This window comes from Ranitomeya imitator, chromosome 1, assembly GCF_032444005.1.
Source record: "Ranitomeya imitator isolate aRanImi1 chromosome 1, aRanImi1.pri, whole genome shotgun sequence".
Taxonomy (NCBI): Eukaryota; Metazoa; Chordata; class Amphibia; order Anura; family Dendrobatidae; genus Ranitomeya; species Ranitomeya imitator.
The window spans coordinates 878,206,650-878,226,983 of record NC_091282.1 but is presented as its reverse complement, the minus strand read 5'-3'; the positions used below and the strand labels follow the sequence as shown (position 1 = coordinate 878,226,983).

The 20,334-nt window shown below is 45.2% G+C and overlaps 1 protein-coding gene across 2 annotated transcripts in view; it reads right to left on the bottom strand.

Annotated features, from left to right (window-relative positions):
- ENOPH1 (enolase-phosphatase 1) overlaps positions 1–20,334 on the bottom strand; it is a 79,087-nt gene that overhangs the window by 15,970 nt on the left and 42,783 nt on the right. For both annotated transcript variants that reach the window (XM_069742925.1, XM_069742919.1), the window contains exon 4: positions 9,351–9,483. In XM_069742925.1, the coding sequence (XP_069599026.1) occupies positions 9,351–9,483 (133 nt within the window). The remainder of the gene's footprint in view (positions 1–9,350; positions 9,484–20,334) is intronic.

Genomic DNA, 20,334 nt, shown 5'->3' with positions numbered 1-20,334 from the left:
GAGTCTTCTGGCGAATGTGTGTTTCCCTGGTTTGTTGAGGTGTAGTCCGTCTCTGGCGAGGAGTCCATCGTACAAGTAATTCACACCGTGGTCCAGGAATCCGAATCCTTGTTGTCTGCACCATCGTCTTAGCCAGTTGTTTGCATCAAGGATCCTGTTCCATCTCCTGGTGCCATGCCCGTCTACTGGAAGGATAGAAGAAAAAACTACCTGTGCATCCAGTTCCTTTACTTTCTTCCCCAACTCTTCAAAGTCCTTGCAGATTGTCAGTAGGTCCTTCCTTGCCGTGTCATTGGTGCCAACATGTATCAGAAGAAATGGGTGGACGTCCTTGGAGCTGAAGAGCTTTGGTATCCTATCGGTCACATCCTTGATCATCGCACCTGGAAGGCAGCATACTTCTCTTGCAGTTATGTCCGGTCTGCAGATGGCTGCTTCTGTGCCTCTCAGTAGTGAGTCTCCCACCACCACCACCACTCTTTGTTGCTTCTTGGCTGTACTTTTTGTTGTCACATGTTGCTGTGTGCCCTTTTCTTTTTTGCTTGCTGGTATTGCTTCATCCTTAGGTGTGCCATCTTCATCCTCTACAAAGATTTGATATCGGTTCTTCAGTTGCGTGGTTGGTGATTTCTCCATGGTCTTCTTGCTTCTTTTGGTCACATGCTTCCACTCATCTGCTTTTGGAGGTTCTCTGACACTTTTTTCACCTTCTGTGACCAGTAGAGATGCTTCTGTTCTGTCTAGAAAGTCTTCATTCTCTTTGATGAGTTTCAAAGTTGCTATTCTTTCTTCCAGACTCCGCACCTTTTCTTCTAAAAGGGCCACTAGTCTACACTTCTGACAGGTGAAATTGGATTCTTCTTCTGGTCGATCTGTGAACATGTAGCACATGCTGCAGCTGACCATGTAGGTTGTCACATCTGCCATGTTGCTCCTAGATCCTGCTGACTTGCTGTGTGCTTTCCTTCTTGTGTAATCTACTCAGCCAAGCTCTCTCAATTAAATTGAATTTTATTGCATGAAATAAATATTTGATCACCTACCAACAAGCAAGAATTCGGACTCTCACAGACCTGTTCGTTTTTCTTTAAGGCTACTTTCACACTAGCGTCGTACGACGCACGTCGCAATGCGTCGTTTTGGAGAAAAAACGCATCCTGCAAAATTGCTTGCAGGATGTGTTTTTTCTCCATAGACTAACATTAGCGACGCATTGCGACGCTTTGCCACATGTCGCAACCGTCGTGTGACGGTTGCGTCGTGTTGCGTCGGACCGTCGAAACCAAAAAACGTTGCATGTAACGTTTTTTGGTGCGTCGTGTCCGCCATTTCCGACTGCGCATGCGCGGCCAGAACTCCGCCCCCTCCTTCCCGCAACTCAGTTTTTCAACGCATCCGCTGCCCCCGTTGTGTGGCGGTTTCACAGTATGTGTCGGTACGTCGCAACGTCGCATTGTGACGTGCGTCGTACGACGCTAGTGTGAAAGTAGCCTAAGAAGCCCTTCTAGTCTGCACTCATTACCCGTATTAATTGCACCTGTTTGAACTCGTTACCTGTATAAAAGACACCTGTCCACACACTCAATCACACTCCAACCTCTTCATCATGGCCAAGACCAAAGAGCTGTTTAAGGACACCAGGGACAAAATTGTAGACCTGCACAAGGCTTGGATGGGTTACAGGACAATAGGAAAGCAGCTTGGTGAGATGGCAACAACTGTTGGCAGAATTATTAGAAAATGGAAGAAACACAACATGACTGTTGGGAGGACCGGGTCAATGACCTGAAGAGAGTTGGGACCACAGTTCCAAACATTACCGTTAGTAACACACTAATGGATTAAAAGCCTGCAGGGTTTGCAAGGTCCCTGTACTCATGCTAGCACATGTCCAGGCCTGTTTGAAGTTTGCCAGTGACCATCTAGATGATCCATAGGAGGCATCGAAGAAGGTCATATGGTCAGATGAGACCAAAATAGAACTTTTTGGCATCAATTAAACTCACTGTGTTTGTAGGAAGAAGGATGCGTACAACCCCACGAACACTGTACCAACCGTGGAGCATGGTGAGGGAAATATATTAATTTGGGGGAGCTTTTCTGCAAAACTGACAGGATGACTGCACCGTATTGAAGGGAGGATGGATGGGCTCATGTACCGCAAGATTTTGTCCAAAAATCTCCTTCCCTCAGTAAGATCATTGAAGATGGGTCGAGGCTGGGTTTTCCACCATAATAATGACCTGAAACACACAGCAGCCAAGGCAACTAAGGAGTGGCTCTGTAATCTATATATATAATTGTCTAAGGTCCACTTCCCTGTGTCTGTCTGTTTGTCTGTCACGGAAATCCCGCGTCGCTGATTGGTCGCGGCCGGCTGGGCGCGGCCAATCAGCGACAGGCACAGTCCGGCCGTGAATTGGCCCCTCCCTACTGCCCTCCAGTCAGTGCCCCCTCCATACTCTCCTCCAGTCAGCACCCACGTAGCGTTTTAGCAGTCCACTAAACGGACTGCGTTACACCGCTGCATGATGCGATGTAACGCAGTCCGTTAACGCTGCCATTAACCCTGTAAGTGTGACCAACTTTTTACTATTGATGCTGCCTATGCAGCATCAATAGTAAAAACATATAATGTTAAAAATAATAATAATAAAAAAAAAATCATTTTATTCTCACCTTCCGGTGTCCGCGGCAGTCTTTCCCGCTCCTTGCGACGCTCCAGTCCCAAGAATCCATTGCGGCAATGATCCCAGATGACATAGTGGTCTCACAAGACCGCTACATCATCACGGGTTATTGCCGCAAGGCATTACGGGGAACGGAGTGTTGCGAGGACCATCGCTAAACGCCTGGGCTGGATTCGGGGGCCGCCGGAAGGTGAGTATATAACTATTTTTTATTTAAATTCTTTTTTTACAGGGATATGGTGCCCACATTGCTATATACTACATGGGCTGTGTTATATACTACGTGGGCTGCGTTATATACTGCGTGGGCTGCGTTATATACTACGTCGCTGTGTTATATACTACGTGGGCTGTGCTATATACTACGTGGGCTGTGTTATATACTATGTGCATGTGCATTATACTACGTGGGTGTGCTATATACTACGTGGCTGTGCAATATACTACGTGGGCTGTGCTATATACTACGCAGCTATGCTATATACTACATAACTGTGCTATATACTACATAGCTGTGCTATATACTACGTAGGCTGTTACATGCTATGTGGGCTGTGAGACTCTTTCGCCTGGGGCCCTCAAAAACCTGGAGACGGCCCTGGCTTCACTGATTGGTCGTGCCGGCCGCGACCAATCAGCGACAGACGCAGTCCGGCCGCGTATTGGGGCGGGATTTGAACCACGCTTCGCTAATTGGTAGTGCCCAGCAGGCAGAATCCTGTGTATTCATTGCATTATTCTGAAATCTTCATTAATAAACTACATACATATTCTAGAATACCTGATGCGCTAGAATCGGGCCAAAATCTAGTGAGCATATAATGGTCTTGGAGTGGCCTAGCCAGTCTCCAGACCTGAACCCAATAGAAAATCTTTGGAGGGAGCTGAAGATCAATGTTGCCCAGTGACAGTCCTCTATACAGATCTTCTGCAGATCATTCGATTTTTGGGACTGAGACAAAATCCCTGCTGCAGTTTGTGCCAACTTGATCAAGAACTACAGGAAACGTCATACCTATGTAATTCTAAACAAAGGTTTCTGTACCAAAATATTAAAGTTCTGTTTTACTATTGTATCAAATACTTATTTCATCCAATAGAATGCAAATAAATTATGTAAAAATCATACAATGTGACTTTCTAGATTTTTTTAAAGATTCTATCTCTCACAGTTGAAGTGTAGTGGGGAATATTTTTTTAATTATCTTTTTCTCAGATGTTTTATATATGCATATATATATATATATATATATATATATATATATATATATATATTTACATAATTTATCCCCCAAGAGAGGAAAAAAAACTCCTGGAAACATATTTTTTTCATTTATTAGATATTTTTTCCACTGTAACTAAGACATCTATATGAGATCCAGTTACAGGTTCAAACTGTCCCCTGCTGTGCCATTTGTCACCGACAGAGCTGGTCTAAGTCTGCTAGAACCTAGCAGCTCTACTATGCCGGCATTGGCACGCTCTACATAAAGCGCAATGTAGCTGGCAAAATAGAACACGAAAGTGGTAATAATCCGCAACTGTCTTCTCCTCAAGGTGCCGAGCTACCAGAGACTCAACCTGTTCCTGCTGCTAGATTTTAACCCAGGGCTATACATTTACAATGATATGGGGTTTAAAGCCCAGGAGCAAGCTCCGTAAATTTACAGCGCTTGATAGTTATTGGGTTGAATAGCTGACCAAGTCCTCACAGGACTCCTAAGAGAGACACAGAGTCCTGCTTACTCCAATTTCACACAGTGACCACCACCTCCTTTGTACACACACTGATAGAGGACAGCCCGTGTGGGAGTCCTTATTATTGTCTGCCGACATCTCAAATGGTGTATCATGTAAGACATTAAATGTATAATTACAATAATACAGTAAGAGACTGTAAGGCTATGTGCACACGATGTGGATTTGCTGCGGATCCGCAGCGGATTTTTCCACGCAGAAACGCTGCAGAACCGCACTGTGATGTACAGTATAATGTTATTTAATGGCAAAAAAAAAAAAAGCTGTGCAGATGGTGCGGAAAAATCAGTGCGGAATTGCTGTGGATTTCAAAGAAGTGCATGTCACTTCTTTTGTGCGGATCTGCAGCGTTTCTGAACCCCTCCATGTTAAAATTCCGCAGAGGCAAAAAACGCTGAAAATCCGCACAAAAACCGCGGTAAATCCGTGGCTGCGGATTCTGCCAGGAGATGCGGATTTTGTGCAGAAAATTCTGCACCTCTTTTCCTACGTGTGCACATAGCCTAAAAAGCCTGGTTTACATATTGTGCCTCTGAGCGGACAGACAAAGGAAAGCAGTTTGGCAGTGGTCACCCATTGCAGCTGGAAACCCCCTTTAACGAAATGTCGTCTTCGGCAGCAAAGAATCCCATAATGCGGTCTTTCAGGAATAAAATGTAACATTCATTACAAATGAAAAGATGGATGACACAGGAAAGCATGATCTCCTTTGGGGGATGTAAGCAGATTTTGGTAACAAGGTCACCTTTCCTGTCATAATGTAGTAAAGCGGATTAGTCAAGAGGACAGATATGGATGATGCATTGTATACAATGCTCTTAGTGACAGTGCCCATGCTGACATGTGAAGAACGGTCTAAACAGATGGAAGGAGCCAGACACGTGGAAGTTTCACAAGGTTACACATTTCACCGTAGGTCTAGACCTCCATAGAAGAACTGACCAATTAAGTGATTATGCATCTAAAAATCATCTCCAGGTGGCACCAATACATGGCAGGACCAAATCTGGCCATATCAACCTGGTTGACAGCTATCATTACAACATTCCTCATGAACATGAATATTTATTTCAGTGTGGAAAACACAATTTTTCCTGTTAGGTTGAAATTTCTCTCAAAACCTAAAAATGTAGGATTTATTGCACATAACTTTGATATCAGATCTCCCTTACAATGACATATCAAAACGTATACAAGAACTTGAAAAACTAAGTTCTTGGTAAGGTCAGCACGATATTGCGATGGCCTTAGTCTTAGACTCCTATACAGTCTCAGGATGGATAAAATCGCTATACATAGCTTGCCCCTCTTAACTTTCCTTCCACTTGCTATCCTGAGACTATTATAGTCAGCAAAGTCCAGGTACTGACAATAGCATTACACTGCAGAGGAACAATGAGTCAGATACTGTATTCATGTATTACAGTGTAATCCAGCACTTTGGAACACCCAGCAATATCTCCTCTGGCTAAAATCAAATTAGATAGATTACTTAACCCTTTTGTGCCAGTTCCTGTTTTCACCTTCGTGACCAGGCTATTTTTTTCAATTCTGCGCACAGTCACTTTAAGAGGTAATGACCCTGGAACGCTTCAATGGATCCCAGTGATTCCGAGACAGTTCTTTTGTGACTTATTGTACATACCCAAAAGTGACATCATTCTAAAAACTGCTCACAGGAATTAATGGAATGTGGAAATGAAAAATGAACATTTAACTTTTGTCCCGCAAAAATATTATTTCAGTCAAAAATTTTTCATTTTCACAAGGGTAGAAAGAAAAAAATGGCCCCCAAAACTTGTTGTACAATTTCTCCTGAGTACGCCGATACCCCATATGAGGGAGAAAACTGTTGGGGCGCAGGGCAGAGCTCGGAAGGGAAGCAGCGCCATTTGAGTTTTGGAATACAGAACCCCTGAGGTGCTACTGAGAAACCCTAAGATGCCTAAACAGTGGAAACCCCCCCCCCCACAAATGACCCCATTTTGCAAACTACACCCAATAAGGAATTTATCTAGATGTTTGGTTTGTACCTTGAACATTCAGGGGCTTTACAAAATTTTAGCGGGTTTTTATGTTTGGCTGCTGTCACACACTAAAAGACGCTTTTTTTTTCTCCAAAAACAAATTTTTGCATCACCATATTTTGAGATCTATAATTTTTCCATACATTGTCCCGTGAGGACTTGTTTTTTTGCGGGACGAGATGACGTTTTTATTGTTACCATTTTCGGGCACATGACATTTTTTAATCGCTTTATATTCAGACTTTTGGGAGGTAGAATGAGCAATAACCAGCAATTCAGGAAATGTTTTTTTCGTTTTATTTTTTTTTAATTAACGTTCCGAATGTGGTAAAATTGGTAAGGCAGCTATATCCTTCAGGTCAGAATGATTACAGCAATACCACATTTTTATCGTTTTCTTTTAACATTTTGTGGCTTTTAGACAAATCGTATTTTATAGAAAAAAAAAGAATTGTTTTTGCATTGCTTTATTCTGAGAGCTATATTTTATTTTTCCACTGATTGAGCTGTATGATGGCTTGTTTTTTGCGGGTAAGGACACGATTTCATCGGTACCATTTTTAGCTCCATTTTGACTTGTTGATCAGGTTTTATTCCACTTTTTGGTTGGCGATACAATGAAAAAGAAAAGATTTTTGCTGTTTTTTTCTTCAATGGTGTTCACTGAAGCGGTTAACTATTGGGACCGTTTTATAGGTCGGGTTGTTCCGTACGTGGCAATACCAAACTTGTGTACTTTTTACGTAAATATACATATTTATTGGTTTAATAATATTTTCTCTTTTTTGTCTCTCTTGGCCCAGGGATTACCTGCAATTTACAGGAGGGTAGATGGGAAGTAATCACTACAGCTCAGCTAATTAATATTGGTTGGACCACCAGAGTTGGACCACCCTGCTTTCAGGCCATTGTTAAAAAATAATCTTTCACAATACCTTAACCCCTTCATGACCATGGGATTTTTCATTTTTCCGTGTTCGTTTTTCACTCCCCTCCTTCCCAGAGCCATAACTTTTTTATTTTTCCGTCAATTTGGCCATGTAAGGGCTTATTTTTTGCGGGACGAGTTGTACTTTTGAACGACATCATTGGTTTTAGCATGTCGTGTACTAGAAAACGGGAAAAAAATTCCAAGTGCGGTGAAATTGCAAAAAAAGTGCAATCCCATACTTGTTTTTTGTTTGGCTTTTTTGCTAGGTTCACTAAATGCTAAAACTGACCTGCCATTATGATTCTCCAGGTCAGTACGAGTTCATAGACACCTAACATGACTAGGTTATTTTTTATCTAAGTGGTGAAAAAAAATTCCAAACTTTGCTAAAAAAAAAAATAAAAAAAAAAATTGCGCCATTTTCCGATACTCGTAGCGTCTCCACTTTTCGTGATCTGGGGTCGGTTGAGGGCTTATTTTTTGCGTGCCGAGATGACGTTTTTAATGATAGCATTTTGGTGCAGATACGTTCTTTTGATCGCCCGTTATTGCATTATAATGCAATGTCGCGGCGACCTAAAAAACGTAATTCTGTCGTTTCAAATTTTTTTCTCGCTACGCAGTTTAGCGATCAGGTTAATGCTTTTTTTTTAATTGATAGATCGGGCGATTCTGAGCGCGGCGATACCAAATATGTGTAGATTTGATTTTTTTTTTATTGATTTATTTTGATTGGGGCGAAAGGGGGGTGATTTAAACTTTTATATTTTTTTTATTTTTTTCACATTTTTTTTCAACTTTTTTTTTTTACTTTTGCCATGCTTCAATAGCCTCCATGGGAGGCTAGAAGCAGGCACAACTCGATCGGCTCTGCTACATAGCAGCAATCTGCTGATCGCTGCTATGTAGCAGAAATGGAGGTGTGCTGTGAGCGCCGACCACAGGGTGGCGCTCACAGCCACCGGTCATCAGTAACCATAGAGGTCTCAAGGACCTCTATGGTTACAATGGAGACGCATCGCCGACCCCCGATCATGTGACGGGGGTCGGCGATGACGTCATTTCCGGCCGCCCCGCCCGGATGCGGTAGTTAAATGTCGCTGTCTGCGATTGACAGCGGCATTTAACTAGTTAATAGGTGTGGGCAGATCGCGATTCTGCCCGCACCTATTGCGGGCACATGTCAGCTGTTCAAAACAGCTGACATGTCCCGGCTTTGATGCGGGCTCATCGCGGAGCCCTGCATCAAAGCAGGGGATCTGACCTCGGACGTACTATCCCGTCCGAGGTCAGAAAGGGGTTAACAGTGGTTGCCCATCTTTGGGGACAGTTTTTTCCACTTTCTTATATACATGTGAATGGGGCTAAAAATCATTTTTACAGTTGGGTTTCATTAAAAATGTTGCACCGTTTGCTGCCTATAGCCGCTGTGTTACATGGTCTATTGCTGTGAGTTGCCGAGGTTGGCTACAGTATCTTTAATTTATCGGATGTGCTGGGGACATGATTTTGTGGCACTTAGTGCAGCTTTCCTCACAGACTGCACAGCTCTGTACAATGGCTGCTAGTGAAGGAACATGTGACCAGACCGGTCCGTCAGCCTTGTCCAATAGGAAACCTCACATGAGAAAACCGCTTTTTATTGGAGGTGACAGACAGGTCACATGTTCAGCCACCAACAGCCATTGTATGCCCTCAGCCCATCCGCTAAAATAATGATAAAAGATACTGTAGGCGACTTCGGTAACTCAAAGCCAGCAATAGACAGTAATAAAAAAGCCGATAGGGGGCAAATGGTGCAACATTTTTTAATAAAAAACATGATTTTTCGTCTCAATTACAGACATTTAAAAATGAAAAAAATGTCCACAAAGATGGACAACCCCTTTAAGTTGTTTTACAGGTTAAGAATGTTATATCAGTTTTACATGGCAATACATGTACCTCAAGCAGATCGCCTTCAATAGAGTAACCAAATAAGAGTTTCTGGGCTTCGACGCTTCCAGAGGAAAATATATACAGTTTCAGGTCTGCTTCTCTCCATTTTTTCAGAGCTGGTACCACGTCATCGTATACCCTACAACAAAATGGAAGATTATTTTACACAGTTATACAAAACCTCTTGAAAGCATTATAACCTGCACATGATGGTGTAAACTAGTGCTCCTCACACCATAAATGGGGCCCGACTAGTGGGATGCCTTCAAATAGTTGGTGAGGAACAGCAAAGGGATGCAAGTTTGACACAAATGATTATATGTTGCAAAGGCCTTCCTGTGGCTGCACCACACTTTGGATTAAAACTACAGGGCGAGTCATGTATATGGATACACCTAACTAAAATGTGAATGGTTGAGGATATCAACTTCCTGTTTGTGGCACAACTTTTCAAGATGGGTGGTGACCATGGCGGCCATTTTGAAGTCAGCCATTTTGGATCCAACTTTATTTTTTCCAATGGGAAGAGGGTTATGTGACACATCAAACTTATTGAGAATTTCACAAGAAAAACAATGGTGTGCTTGGTTTTAATGTAACTTTATTCTTTCATGAGTTATTTACAAGTTTCGCTTTGTTTACAGCCATTGACATGTCGCAGAGGTTAACACGTGAGGAGCGGATAGAAATTGTGCTGATGTCTGGTGAACGCAGTACCCGGGTCATTGCAGCAGATTTCAATGCAAGAAAACGGTCACCATTCCCATGTTATTTAGGTGAATCCATATAAATGGACCACCCAAAAAGTTTGCCTCATCACTGAACATAATGTTCTGTTAAACTGAGGGTCCTGTTCCAATTTTTGTTTTGCCCATTCTGCATATTCAGCGCGCCGATCTGGCATCAGTCAATCATCCCTTCAGTGGATATTAGCTACTCACAAATGGCACCCTTACAAAATCCAGCTGCTGCTACATCTCAACGAGGGTGACCCAGATAGGCGCACTGAATTTGCAGAATGGGCAAAATAAATTGGGACAAGACCCTCAGTTTACATAGAACATTAAGTTCAGTGATGAGGCAAACTTTTTTGGATGGGCCATTTATATGGATTCACCTAAATAACATGGGAATGGTGACAGTTTTCTCGCATTGAAATCTGCTGCAGTGACTCGGGTACTGCGTTCACCAGACATCAGCACAATTTCTATCCGCGCCTCATTTGTTAACCTCTGCGACATGTCAATGGCTGTAAACAAAGAGAAACTTGTAAATTGATGTAATTTGTAAAAATTATCGCATACACTATGACAAATGGTGAGACCTAGTTACAGTCATCGCGAGATTACTGCAGAGTCCAAACATTCATAAATCTGTTGAAAAATGGCAGTTCCAATTATAACCACCAGGTGGTGACAAAGACCCTTTTACCATATGGAAGTTCAGTCCAAATCTTAAAGAGTTTATAGACCCTTTACTAGAGAAGGAGGACCAGACAGGAAGCAAGACGCTTATGAATGGGCACACCTGGCAAAATAGAAGGAAAACAGCTGAGTGTCAAAAGAAAAAAAAAAGGATTTTCCTTCAGTGGTCTCCTGATGGCCTCTATACACCTAGCAATGACTCCCTTCCAATGTGAGCGTTATACTCTGTGCACTGGATGCAGCAGTTATGTAATGTCACATGTACAGGGTGGAGCGCGGTAATTTGCTTTTTTGCACTGCATGCTGTGGCGGCACTGTCGGTCGAAGAGAGGGGAGAGTGGGTGTGGCTTACAGTGGCTGATGGGAGATTTGTATTCCTCTGCCTTAGAGTTGCCATCATGCAGTGGACACGTGAGGAGAGGTCATTTTGTGTTGAAGCGTATTTTTCAAATGCCCACTCGATCATTGCAGTGCAGCGTGCTTTTCGTTTACAATTCGCAGTTCCTCCACGCGGACGTGTTCCTGGACGGCAATCAATTGTAAATTGGGTGAATGCATTCAGAACAGCAGGGAATGTGTCATGTGTACGAAGGGGACCTGAGAGAAGGATTACAACACCACAAAACATCTAGAGAGTTAGAGCAGCAGTACTGCAATCTCCGAAACGCTCTGCTCGGAAGCAATCATTTGCTCTTGGCATTTCAAGACGTTCTCTCCACCGGATTCTTCATGATGAACTGAATTTTCACCCGTATAAAATGTGCGTGGTCCAACATTTGTCAGCATGGGACTATTTGACACGGCGGACCTCTTGTGAAGACATGTTAGCAACGATACCCCGTGACGCAATTGTGTTTTTTTCTGATGAGGCACATTTTCACCTCATTTTCACTGTGTGGTGCGCCATATCACGAGTAGGCATCATTGGTCCTTACTTTTTTCAGGATAATGGTCGTGCCATAACTGTGAACTCCGAACGGTACTTGTCTATGATACAGGATTATTTTCAGCCGGCTCTTGAGGCAATGGAACTAGAGGATACATGGTTCCAACAGGATGGTGCCACTGCACACACAGCGAGGGTTACCATGAATTGTTTGAGGCAAATGTTTCCTGGACGGCTTATCTCTTTGAGGGGAGATGTGAACTGGCCAGCACGCTCACCAGATTTAGCCCCATGCGATTTTTTCCTTTGGGGTTACCTGAAGTCTAAGGTGTATATCAACCGTCCCAACACCTTGGAAGACCTAAGGAACAATATTGAAGCTGAAATTGGCAGAATACCAGTGGACATGCTTGTTAGAGTTCATGAAAACTTCAGAAAACGTATGCAGCAGTGTGTGGATAGCGAAGGTCGACATTTGCCAGATACACTATTTAAAACCATGTAATTTAAAAATTCCATTACTGTTCAGTATAATTAAAATATAAAATAAATTTTTCTAATGATCATAATTTTTTTATTTCATTCCCAAATCAGCAAATTACCGCGCTCCACCCTGTATATAGGCCAACGGGAGACCGGGGGGAGCCACAGATGCACCAGGGAAGGAAATTACTGTATATACTTTTTATATTAACTCTTAACAAAAGTTTTTTCTGGGTAATTCACCACAAAATGCACATTAATTAGGGTAGCTTTTCAATTTCCCATTGAACTCAATAGGGAAAAAAATTGCAACTATTTTGTGACCGTTCTGCAACATAAATGTGCAAGTTGTGAACTTACACACCTGCACCACAGGCCGCCGCTGACACCACAGGCCACCACCACCACTACAGGCCCCTACCACCACTACAGGCCGCTACCACAACAGGCTGCCGCCACCACAGGCCACTACCACAGGCCACAACCACTACAGGCCGCCGCCGCCACCAATACAGGTCGCTACCACAACAGGCTGCCGCCACCACAGGCCACAACCACTACAGGCCGCCGCCGCCACCACTGCAGGTCGCTACCACAACAGGTTGCCGCCACCACAGGCCACTACCACAGGCCACAACCGCCACCACTACAGGTCGCTACCACAACAGGCTGCCGCCACCACAGGCCACAACCACTACAGGCCGCCGCCGCCGCCACCACTATAGGTCGCTACCACAACAGGCTGCTGCCACCACAGGCCACAACCACTAGAGGCCGCTGCCACACCACCACTACAGGTCGCTACCACAACAAGCCACCACCACCGTAGACCACAATCATCACAGGCTGCCGCCACCACTACAGACAGCTATCACCACAGGCCGCTGCCACTACAGGTCACCGCCACTACTACAGACAGCTACCATCACGGGCCACAGATACCATCAGAGGCCGCCGCCACGACTACAGGCAGCTACCACCACAGGCCACCTTCTGCAGCAGGTAGAGGAGTCATTTAAATCTCATCCACGTGGCAAATGCTGTATTCTACTGCCGATTTTCTGACTGAAAACCAGGATGGAAAATATGCAGCAATTCGAGCTTGTGAAAAGATATCCTTAAAGTGAAACGGCGTTCATTCACGCTGCACTTTGACATTTGGAAACCCGAAACAGAAAGTACATCTAAATATTATAATCTTTTTGGCAAAATTGTAGTTGTACCCAAGCTGCAATTATTATGATAGTCTTGTTTTATAATGTTTTTTTGTCACTTCTCTTATTTCCTAAACAGACATTGCAGTTAATACAATCTTTATTATCGAATCATACGTCTATTAGCAAAGGTGCCCTGGTCTTCAGATCCATCAGTGCTGTTCTACTGTCAGCTTGTGCTCAGCATTCAGTAGCGCTTTATGTGGTGGGACATCACCTGTACTGTGCGTGAGGCAAAGCCAGCCCCCTTCTCTGTCATGCCCGATACACTGACAGGAAATGGAGCTAACATATCTATCCAAATGATAGATTCTGATGCATTTTCATATGTTCCTCCTCTCCACAAGTCCCAGTAGTTTCCTTACAGACACACTTGTCATCAATCAGACCGATCCAACAGTTCTTGAAATTGGTCTGAATTGGAGGATTACAGAGCCAAATATTTTGTTAAAGGGGTATTCCTACAAAATGTCAGGTGTATGAAAAAAACAAAAAAAACAACGACTCAGTACTCTGAAAACTATTGCTAAAGGGGTAACTGGTCCTAAGCTACAAGTCTGCAGTCACTATGAATCCTCACATCGCGTGCACGGTGCTGTGAGGGTTCTCCAGTGACTGCAGTGGGTGGTCATTCTAACCAGCGCATCTAGTCAACACGTGACCGCATGTATGCAAATCGCATATTTGCAGTCATGCACACGCAGCTCCTGGCGCCAGCACCGGAGAGTCTGCACAGCATGCAGTGTCCGTGACGTGAGGACTTACAAGTCTGCAGTCACACAGAGTGATCACAGACTTGTAGGTTAAGGCTGGACAGCCCATTTGACAGAGAGCTCCAGCCCAAAATTAATTTACTTTCTTCTCCCTTTGTGTCTATTTTGCTTCCCAGATGTCTCTATCTGCACCCTTCTTCCCAGAACTGAACGGGCTTTCCTGCTTATTACAGTTATATGAAAAAGTTTGGGCACCCCTATTAATCTTAAGCTTAATGTTTTATAAAAATTGTTTTTTTTGCAACAGCTATTTCAGTTTCATATATCTAATAACTGTTGGACACAGTAATGTTTCTGCCTTGAAATGAGGTTTATTGTACTAACAGAAAATGTGCAATCTGCATTCAAACAAAATTTGACAAGTGCATAAGTATGGGCACCCCACCAGAAAAGTGACATTAATATTTAGTAGATCCTCCTTTTGCAAAAATAACAGCCTCTAGTCGCTTCCTGTAGCTTTTAATGAGTTCCTGGATGAAGGTATTTTTGACCATTCCTCTTTACAAAACAATTCCAGTTCAGTTAAGTTTGATGGTCACCGAGCATGGACAGCCCTCTTCAAATGATCCCACAGATGTTCAATGATATTCAGGTCTGGGGACTGGGATGGCCATTCCAGAACAGTGTAATTGTTCCTCTGCATGAATGCCTGAGTAGATTTGGAGCGGTGTTTTGGATCATTGTCTTGCTGAAAGATCCATCCCCTGCGTAACTTCAACTTTGTCACTGATTCATGAACATTATTGTCAAGAATCTGCTGATACTGAGAGGAATCCATACGTCCCTCAACTTTAACAAGATTCCCGGTGCCGGCATTGGCCACACAGCCCCAAAGCATGATGGAACCTCCACCAAATTTTTCTGTGGGTAGCAAGTGTTTTTCTTGGAATGCTGTATTTATTGGCCGCCATGCATAACGCCTTTTTGTATGACCAAACAACTCAATCTTGGTTTCATCAGTCCACAGGACCATCTTCCAAAAAGAAATTGGCTTCTCCAAATGTGATTTTGCATACCTCAGCCGACTCGGTTTGTGGTGTGCTTGCAGAAACGGCTTCTTTCGCATCACTCTCCCATACAGCTTTTCCTTGTGCAAAGTGCGTTGTATAGTTGACCGATGCCCAGTGACACTATCTGCAGCAAGTTGATGCTGCAGCTCTCTGGAGGTGGTCTGAGGATTGTCCTTGACTGATCTCACCATTCTTCTTCTCTGCCTTTCTGATGTTTTTCTTGGCCTGCTACTTCTGGCCTTAACAAGAACTGTACCTGTGTTCTTCCATTTCCTTACTATGTTCCTCACAGTGGAAATTGACAGGTTAAATCTCTGAGACAGCTTTTTGTATCCTTCCCCTGAACAACTATGTTGAATAATCTTTGTTTTCAGATCATTAGACAGTTGTTTTGAGGAGCCCATGATGCCACTCTTCAGAGGAGATTGAAACAGGAGAACAACTTGCAAGTGGCCACTTTAAGTAGCTTTTCTCATCATTCCATACAACTGGCTATGAAGTTCAAAGCTCAATGAGGTTAGAAAACCAAAAAAAGTGCTTTAGTAAGTCAGTAAAAAGTAGGTAGGAGTATTTAAAACAAGAAAATGCCCATACTTATGCACCTGTCAAATTTTGTTTGAATGCAGATTGCACATTTTCTGTTAGTACAATAAACCTCATTTCAAGGCAGAAACATTACTGTGTCCAACAGTTATTAGATATATGAAACTGAAATAGCTGTTGCAAAAACAAAAACCAGTTTTTATAAAACATTAAGCTTAAGATTAATAGGGGTGCCCAAACTTTTTCATATAACTGTATATGGCAGACTACATTTCCCAACAGCACGCTGGCTCTCCAACTGGCGGTAGGCACCCTTTTCTCTCCTGTGCGCTGCCTATGTTCCCTCGTTTCTTTGGAAAGCAATTAGCAGTGGTCTTCATTTGATAATAGGGTGCTTTGCCTTTAATTTAAATGCGGTCATTTTTCTAGTGAGAGTCTGGTCTCATTCCTCAGAACTAATGACTATATTATTTGTGAAATTACCTCCATATACCCATCTCACTTAAGCCTGTTATCTGGTAGCCAGTGTGCGGTTCCCAATATATGTACCGTATATACTCGAGTATAAGCCGACCCGAATATAAGCCGACCCCCCTAATTTTGCCACAAAAAACTGGGAAAACTTAATGACTCGAGTATAAGCCTAGGATGGAAAATGCAGCAGCTACCGGTAAATGTCAAAAGTAAAAATAGATACCAATAAAAGTAAAATTAATTGAGACATCAGTAGGTTAAGTGTTTTTGAATATCCATATTGAATCAGGAGCCCCATATAATGCTCCATAAAGTTTGATGGGCCCCATTAAATGCTCCATATTAAAATATGCCCCATATAATCCTGCATAAAGGGTAATAAGGGCCCCGTAAGATGCTCCATAGACACATTTGCCCAATATAATGCTGCACAAACGTTATGCCCCATAAGATGATCCATACAGTCACTTGCCCCTTATAGTGCTGCACAAGCGTTATGGCCCCATAAGATGCTCCATACAGTCACTGCCCCTTATAGTGCTGCACAATCGTTATGGCCCCATAAGATGCTCCATACAGTCACTGCCCCTTATAATGCTGCACAAGCGTTATGGCCCAATAAGATGCTCCATACAGTCACTGCCCCATATGCTGTGGCTGCGATAAAAAAAAAAATAGGGATTTTTGTGTGTACTCACCTTAAAATCCTTTTCTCCGAGCCACTCATTGGGGGACACAGGACCATGGGTGTTATGCTGCTGTCACTAGGAGGCTGACACTAAGCTGAGACAAAAAAAGGTTAGCTCCTCCCCTGCAGTATACACCCTCATGCTGGCTTCCAGAGACCCAGTTCAGTGCAAAAGCAGTAGGAGAATAACAACAAAATATCAAGAAACAGAGTATAACATGTCAAAAAACAGTCAAAACCTGAAAAAGGTAACGAGCCGTAAGGCTAACAGGCTGGGTGCTGTGTCCCCCAATGAGTGGCTCGGAGAAAAGGATTTTACGGTGAGTACACACAAAAATCCCTATTTCTCCTTCGCCACATTGGGGGACACAGGACCATGGGACGTCCCAAAGCAGTCCCTGGGAGGGAAACAATACAACCAAATAACTCCGTGTACCATCTGACTACAAATGCGCAACGGCCGTTTGCAGAATACGTCTGCCAAGGGCCACGTCCGCAGAGGAATGAATGTGGACATTGTAGTGCTTTGTGAAAATATGCAGGCTGGACCACGTTGCAGCCTTGCACACCTGCTCCGCTGTTGCCTGGTGCCGGATGGCCCAGGAAGCCCCCATCGACCGAGTGGAGTGTGCTCTAATCCCCGCCGGGATAGGACTGCCCCTGACCCGATAGGTTTCCTGGATAGCAGATCGAATCCATCTGGCTATCGTGGCTTTAGATGCAGCCAAACCCTTTCTGTGACCCTCCGGGAGCATGAAAAGGGCGTCCGATTTTCTGAAATGAGCCGTTCTGGAAATGTACCTCCTAAGGGCCCGTACCACGTCCAGGGTATGAAGGGCTTTTTCGACCCTGTGTCTAGGTTGCAGGCAAAAAGAGGGAAGAACGATGTCCTCGTTAAGGTGAAAAGATGAGACCACCTTAGGGAGAAAGGCCGGAGATGGGCGTAGAACTACCTTGTCCTGGTGGAAGGCAAGAAAAGGAGCCCGGCAGGATAAAGCGGCCAATTCTGAGACCCGTCTGATAGACGTCACGGCTACAAGGAAGGCAACCTTCCAGGAGAGGACAGAGAGCGGAACGTCCTGAAGGGGTTCAAACGGAGGTTCCTGAAGAACCCCCAGGACCAAGTTGAGATCCCAGGTCTCTAACGGCATTCTGTAGGGAGGTACCACATGGGAGACCCCCTGAATGAAAGTCTTGACTTGAAGGTTGGCAGCGATCCTGCGTTGGAACAGCACGGATAACGCTGAGATCTGACCTTTGAGAGAACTCAGTGCCAAACCGGAACCCAAACCGGACTGAAGGAAATCCAAGATGCAAGGGATAGAGAAGACTAGCGGAGGGTGACCTCGGAGCCTGCACCATGAGAAGAAGGTCTTCCAGGTGCGGAGGTAAATGGAAGCGGAAGACGCCTTGCGAGCGCTTATCATGGTGGGAATGACTTGCTGGGAGAAACCAGCTCGAGTTAGAATCCAGGTTTCAACAGCCACGCCGTTAAACGTAGGGCCCCTGAGCTCTGGTGGCAGATCGGTCCTTGGCGAAGCAGGTCTGGGCGGTCTGGTAACCGCCAGGGGACGTCGGCTACGAGCTGAACGAGCTCCGCGTACCAAGCGCGACGTGGCCAATCTGGGGCGACCAGAATGACCGGAACCCCCTCAGTCTTGATCTATCGGATCACCTTCGGCAGTAAGGGAAGTGGAGGAAACACGTATGGGAGTTGGAACTGATGCCACGGGAATATCAGCGCGTCCGCTCCGATAGCCTGAGGATCCCGAGAACGGGCAATGAAGTTGTGAACCTTGGCGTTCAATCTGGAGGCCATCAGATCCACGTCCGGGGTACCCCAGCGAAGGCAGATCTGTCGAAAGACCTCTGGATGGAGTTCCCACTCCCCCGAGGCAAGGCCCTGACGGCTCAGAAAGTCTGCCGCCCAGTTTTCGACTCCCGGAATGTGCACCGCGGAAATGGTGGAGTGGTTGGTTTCTGCCCAACGAAGAATGTGGGAGACCTCCTGCATCGCCGCCCTGCTGCGGGTACCCCCCTGGTGGTTTATGTAAGCCACCGCTGTGACGTTGTCCGATTGGACTCGTATCGGGTGACCCGCAAGCAGGGCGTGAAAGCGACTCAGGGCAAGCCTGATCGCACGAATCTCCAGAATGTTGATTGGGAGCTTCGACTCCCGAACAGTCCAACGGCCCTGAGCAGAGTGGTGAAGAAACACCGCACCCCAGCCGAGGAGACTGGCGTCGGTAGTTAGCACTAACCAGCGGATCGGGAGAAAGGACTTCCCCTGGAGAAGAGATGGACCCAGGGTCCACCATGCAAGAGATTGTCTGACCCGCGGAGACAACGGGCAAGGACGGTCGAGAGATGAGAGACTCCTGTCCCAATTGTCCAGCAGAGCCTGCTGCAAGGGACGGAGATGGAGTTGAGTGAAAGGCACCGCTTCGATTGCTGCAACCATTTTGCCCAGGATCTTCATAGCGAACCGAATGGATCGCGGGGGAGGATGGCAGAGAGTCCGGGCTCCTAGCTGAAGCACTTGGGCCTTGGACCGAGGAAGCAAGACCAGACCCCTTGAGGTGTCCAGGATCATTCCCAGAAAGGAGATGCGTCGGGCAGGAACGGGAGAGGACTTGCTCAAGTTGATCAACCAGCCCAGGCGCGAAAGGGAATTCAAGGTAATGTGGACGCTTGCCTCGAAGGCCTGATAAGACGGACCCTTTATGAGGAGGTCGTCCAAGTAAGGTAACACGACCACTCCTCGCGAATGAAGAATGGCCATGACGGCCGCCATGACCTTCGTGAATACCCTGGGTGGCGTGGCAAGACCGAAGGGTAGGCCGTAAATTGGAAGTAGTCCTCTAGAATAGCAAAGCGGAGGAACCTTTGATGTGGCGGGAATATTGGAATGTGAAGATAGGCATCCTTGATGTCTATCGATGCCAAGAATTCCCCTCTCTCCATCGAGGAGATGACCGACCGGAGCGATTCCATCCTGAAGTGTCGTACTTTTACGCACTTGTTCAGGAGCTTCAGATCCAAAATGGGGCGCACTTTCCCGTCCTTCTTTGGCACGACGAAGAGGTTTGAGTAGAAACCTTTGAACCTCTCGTGTTCCGGAACTGGAACAATGACCCCGCTCTGGCGGAGGGCGTGGATGGCGCAAAGAAGGGCGCGAGACTGAGCTCCCGAACTGGGGAGACGAGGGGGAAAAAAACGAGTTGGAGGAGGAGCAGAGAACTCTATTTTGTAGCCAGACGACACCAGATCCCTGACCCATTCGTCGTGAACGACGGAAAGCCAGGCTTGCTGAAAAAGAAGTAGACGTCCGCCTACTCTGGTGGTAACGACTGGCGCCGTTCCCGAGTCATTGTGAAGGGAATCTGGGGGGCCTGAAACCTCTGGTCCTGGGCTGCCTAGGCTTTCCTCGCCAGGATGGATTCGGCCTGAAAGAGGGACGAACGTCTATCTGAGCGAGCGGGGCTGTCTGATCTG